Source organism: Gossypium arboreum, chromosome 1, assembly GCF_025698485.1.
Source record: "Gossypium arboreum isolate Shixiya-1 chromosome 1, ASM2569848v2, whole genome shotgun sequence".
Taxonomy (NCBI): domain Eukaryota; kingdom Viridiplantae; phylum Streptophyta; class Magnoliopsida; order Malvales; family Malvaceae; genus Gossypium; species Gossypium arboreum.
In genome coordinates, this window is record NC_069070.1 from 10,377,643 (window position 1) to 10,382,404 (window position 4,762).

Sequence of the window (4,762 nt, forward strand, 5' to 3'; positions counted from 1 at the left end):
ATGCTTAGTGACTGTTTCTGTCAGTGCAAAACATAGACAGCCATTAAGCTTTCATTGTATCTTCGAGAATCATTTTTCAATAACTCTTTTGCATACTAAAATATAGGTGAGGATGAATAGAACATTAAAAAAATTGACATTGATACACGCTTTGAAGCCTTCGTTAATTTCTTAAAAGTTTATATTTATCCTTATGCACCAACAGTTGAATTGGTTTTTATCTTGATTCTGGTATATATCGGTATCAGTATATTTCGATGTACCATTTCGAGTTTATTGGTGTTTTAAAATATTTTTACATATATATATTTATAGTCTAATTTTTAGTTTCTTGATAAATTACATATTGTTTTAGCCAAAAGAAATTTTATATTATATATACATATAAATATATTTATATGTAAATATAAGTTTTAAAATTATTAATTAGGTTCAATAATTTACTTTAATAACCATTAATTTTAAATGTAATTATGAAAAATATTAAAATGATTAAGATAAAAATTTAAAAGTTGATTTAAAATATCAAAATTTTGTATCAATTGATACGAGCCAATACAAATTGATATTGATTGAAATAGGTAAAAAAATATAAAAATAATTGAAATACACCAAAATTTTAATCGAAACAGAACGTAAACTACCTAATGCGGGTTTAAAACCAGAATGATATGTACCAACTAATATACTTGAAAACCATTCCGCATTTTTGCCCTTAAACCATATATTTCCGAAATCCAGACTCCATGCATGTTTGAAAAGAGAGTAGGAAGAATCTGAGCTTTCGGCACAGCATTTTAGCCATTGGTTAGACTGTCATTTTACGTCCCCACTGTCATGACCTCAATGAGGGCCTTAATAATCTTCAAACATTTTGAATGTTTTTACATCCAACTTTTGCACTCCAAAAACAAAACTTCTACTTTTATGTATATTGATTGTGATTATTATTATTATTTTGGTTCTATTGTTGATTGTGATTTTGAATTTTTGACACACTACAAAAACACTACCAATATGGTACAGTTGTATTTGTAATTTTCCTTTTGGATTTTAAAATTATTAATATTATAAAAATACAAATATATTAAATATGGATACAATATAAATACATAAATCGTTTGTGATTTTTTATTTTTAAATTTCTTTTGAGATTTTATAATCTTCTCTCTAAAACACCTTTTGACATCTATTTTGTTTTACTTACTGTCAATCCTACTGATGGAAAATACCAACCTCCAAATTCCTTTCTTCTTGAGCAAGCACCAAAAACAACAAAGCCCCCCACTCCCCTAAGAAAAGCCTTCCATTACTTGATTAATATATCTATATATCTTTCCTAATTTTTCCAATAATATATATGAACTGAAGTCATAGATTTGCTCATCATATGTATATTTATATCATACCTATAATAATAATAATAATAAAGTAATATATATCGAAATTATGTTTAAGCAATCGTCCTCACTCCATTACCAACCCAAATCGTGGGGTTGGCTGAGGTTATTTTCTTGACTTAATTATTTTGCTGTTACTGTGAAGGGTTACTAGCAACTTTCTCCTACATTTTGCTTTTATTTCCTATTAGGTATTAATGATTTGATATGAGTACTAGTTTTAGTTATAGCCCCCTCGTGTGTGCACAAGAATTTCAAGTCACTTCCACCATATATTTCACACAATCATAACATTTCCTCTTCCATTTATAGCTTTGTTGAGTGGGGCATCCTACTTACTTCTCTTATCACCACAACTCTTTCATGTGTATTTAAATAAGTCACAAACATCACATAAATCAATTAAATTAAGTTGGAATATTATAAATAAAGAAAAAAATATTAGAAAAATTTTGAGTCTTATTTAAGAATTCAATTTAACTTAATTTTGAATTTAATTAAAATTTAATGTGACTATTAAACAAGAAAAAATATCATATCAAAATATATTCATGTATGCACATGCAGCTACATATATTTATGATGGGAAATGATGTGGATTTTCAAGCAGTTGGATAGAAATGGACGTGAGAGTAGATTCATGTGCAAACGTTTGGGAGGTACCTGACAGGCATTTACAACCAGCTGCTAATGTTGACATTTCTCTTCCATGTATAAAGTTTTTGCCTGCCATTTTCTATCTAATTAATACCAGAAATACAAGACTCTTGAACACTTTAAATCGAAACGTATTCAATATATATAACCAATAAGATCAGGTGTTATCTAATGGTCCTAAAATTTGAATTTCAGCTATGTATTTAACTCTATTTTGCTTGAATACGAGTGATTACAAGCTTTAATCCACATGCTTGGTTCAACCATTTTTAGTTTTGTTTCTATTCCTTTCATCATTTATGATCATTCTTTCATGATATATAAAAGAAAAAAATAAAAATAAATACATTTATAATTATGTTGTTCATACTATTTTTGAATTATTCTTATCTCATAATCATATTCGGTTCATAATTATTTTATTTGTGAATATAAAAATATGATTTTCAAAAATTCTCTAAATATATGAAAAGACCTGACAAAAAAATTAACTTTATTTGAAAATGGACTTTCGTTTGTGACAGAGTCCAGTAATTAAGCTGGGGTAAAAGTAATTGCTTTTAGGAAATAAAATTTATTTGTGTAGGAGGTTTTTAGTTTCCTTTTTATGACGGTTGTTTGATTTGTTTTTTAAATAATTAATATGCTACAGCTGTTTTACTTTAAAAAAAAAAATGTTAGGGTCATATATGTATTTATTCACAACTTTTTATTTCAATGTTTTCCTTTTAATTACACATCCCTCCTTGCCTTCAACTTTTTTTTTTTTTTTGAGCTCAACAGCTTCAACATTCTCTCCTTTTTATATTCATCAACCTCTCCCCTCCATTCCACAACCCATTGTCAGTCTTTTGTCTCTCAAACAAATATGTCAACTAAAAAGAGCAGCAAAGGCAGTCAAAAAGACAAGGCAAATGGCTCTGCCATGGACAAGTACAACAATACCAAGTTTTGTGGGTTCATGCGATGCAGACGACGTGAATTCTCGGCGGTAAGGTTTCTGAAGCACCTTGGTCGTAAAGTGGCAAAGGGTTTACATTTGATGTCAATGAGAATTAGGGCTTCTTCACATCCTAAAGTAGCTGCCTCCTCTTCTACTTCTTCATCAAGAAGATCAAAGCCATTTGTAACCCCTGTTGATTCCCATAGAAGTGCTGCCATTGAAGACTGTATCCAATTCATCAACTCTTCTGCTGCGTCTTTGCCTAGATCAAATTCGGTTTCTGCTACTTCTCGTTGAACTCCGGTTGTCGATAATCGTCTGTTCTATATCATCCGGCACTCCGGTGAGTGTTTGATATAGATATGTGCCAAAAACGTACCCATAGCCATGTTCAAATATATGTAGCATAGGTGATATTTAGGGGTAAAGATAGTTTGATGAAAATATTAAGCATCATCCTAGTAGCTTATGTGCATATTGTCTTGTGTTCTTTTTAGATAATGGATTAGTTTTGGCTATGAAAGTATGGTTTTATTCCTACTTACAAATTCTGTTGGGGTGCATATTTCAGACAGGGACTACCAGGTAGTCCTTATATTGCGTTAAACTCTGCGATTTAACTCCTTTCTTTTGATTTGGCATAATATGAATCACTCTACTCCTATAATAACAACTTGAGAGTTTGAATTTTGTTTTGATGCTATGTGATTCATGCTTAGCTACAATAATTAATGATGTTATTAATTTAGATTTACGAAAAAATTAAATTAGAGAAATTAAATCTAAAATTCCAGCATAATGGAGAGACTAAAAATCATAATTAGACTGCCCCATTGTCATAGGTTTCCAAATCAGTCCCATTTGTAAGCTTGATATATGTGTACAATATGTTATTAAATCCTTCTATTTTAGCTACATAGATTCAAGGTGAAGGGCAGCAAATTTTCTGTACCAAGAAATTTAATGGATATTAAAGTTATTAGAAGATTCAAGGAAAAAAGACAAAGCAGGTGATTAATCAGATGATACGGTTTGCCAAATGGGGCGTGTGCATTCGGATTCATAGCTTTATTTTGACACGGAATTGGCTGAGCATTCTTACCTTTCTTTAGGGTTCGTCCTTATTATTTGTCCATTGCCATAATCTCACTTATTTTTCATTTTAAACCTATGATTAGAAAAGGTATTTTTTTTAGATAACAGAGATTATTATAGAAAATAATTTAAACTCAAAATTAATCAATCCCTAAATTAGAAGTAGATCGTTAATAGAGTCGAAAGCCTTGGCCTTCCAAAAATTTTGAAAAATTTTCATAAGTCTTCTAAAATTTTTGGAAATTTTTATTACACCCTCTTAAATTTTTTTTTAAAAAAAAATCTTATGAAGCCTCTAAAATATGTAAAAAAATTGATTAAACCTTCATTTTTAAAAAATATTCTCATTAAGCCTTGTAAAATTTTAAAATTTTAATTAAATCCTCAAAAGTTTTGAAAAATTTAATTAGAACCCTTCAAAATTTGATGCCAAAATCTGCCACTATCTCAAATGATGAAATAAATAATCTGAAATGTATAAAATTTAAAGTGACAAAATTTGAAGTGATTAGAACTCAAAATTATTTAAATAAGCAATAATTCAACTTAAAAAGCTAATAACTTAAAATTAGCTCAAAAATATCAAAATTCAAATCAATCCAAATTCATTCAATATGAAATTAATGCAACGCTGTCCAAGTGACATTTATTTAGGAAATTAAATTTT

At 28.9% G+C, this 4,762-nt stretch overlaps 1 protein-coding gene across 1 annotated transcript; it reads left to right on the forward strand.

Moving 5' to 3' along the window:
* Positions 1 to 2,779: 2,779 nt before the first annotated feature.
* On the forward strand, positions 2,780 to 3,673 carry LOC128291845 (josephin-like protein). Its single transcript, XM_053027297.1, has one exon. The coding sequence runs from the start codon at positions 2,926 to 2,928 to the stop codon at positions 3,295 to 3,297; it is 372 nt and encodes a 123-aa protein (XP_052883257.1). The 5' UTR covers positions 2,780 to 2,925; the 3' UTR covers positions 3,298 to 3,673.
* Positions 3,674 to 4,762: the final 1,089 nt, after the last annotated feature.

Coding starts and splice junctions, on each gene's coding strand:
- LOC128291845 (XM_053027297.1), top strand. CDS start 2,926: ATGTCAACTAAAAAGAGCAGCAAAGGCAGTCAAAAAGACAAGGCAAAT.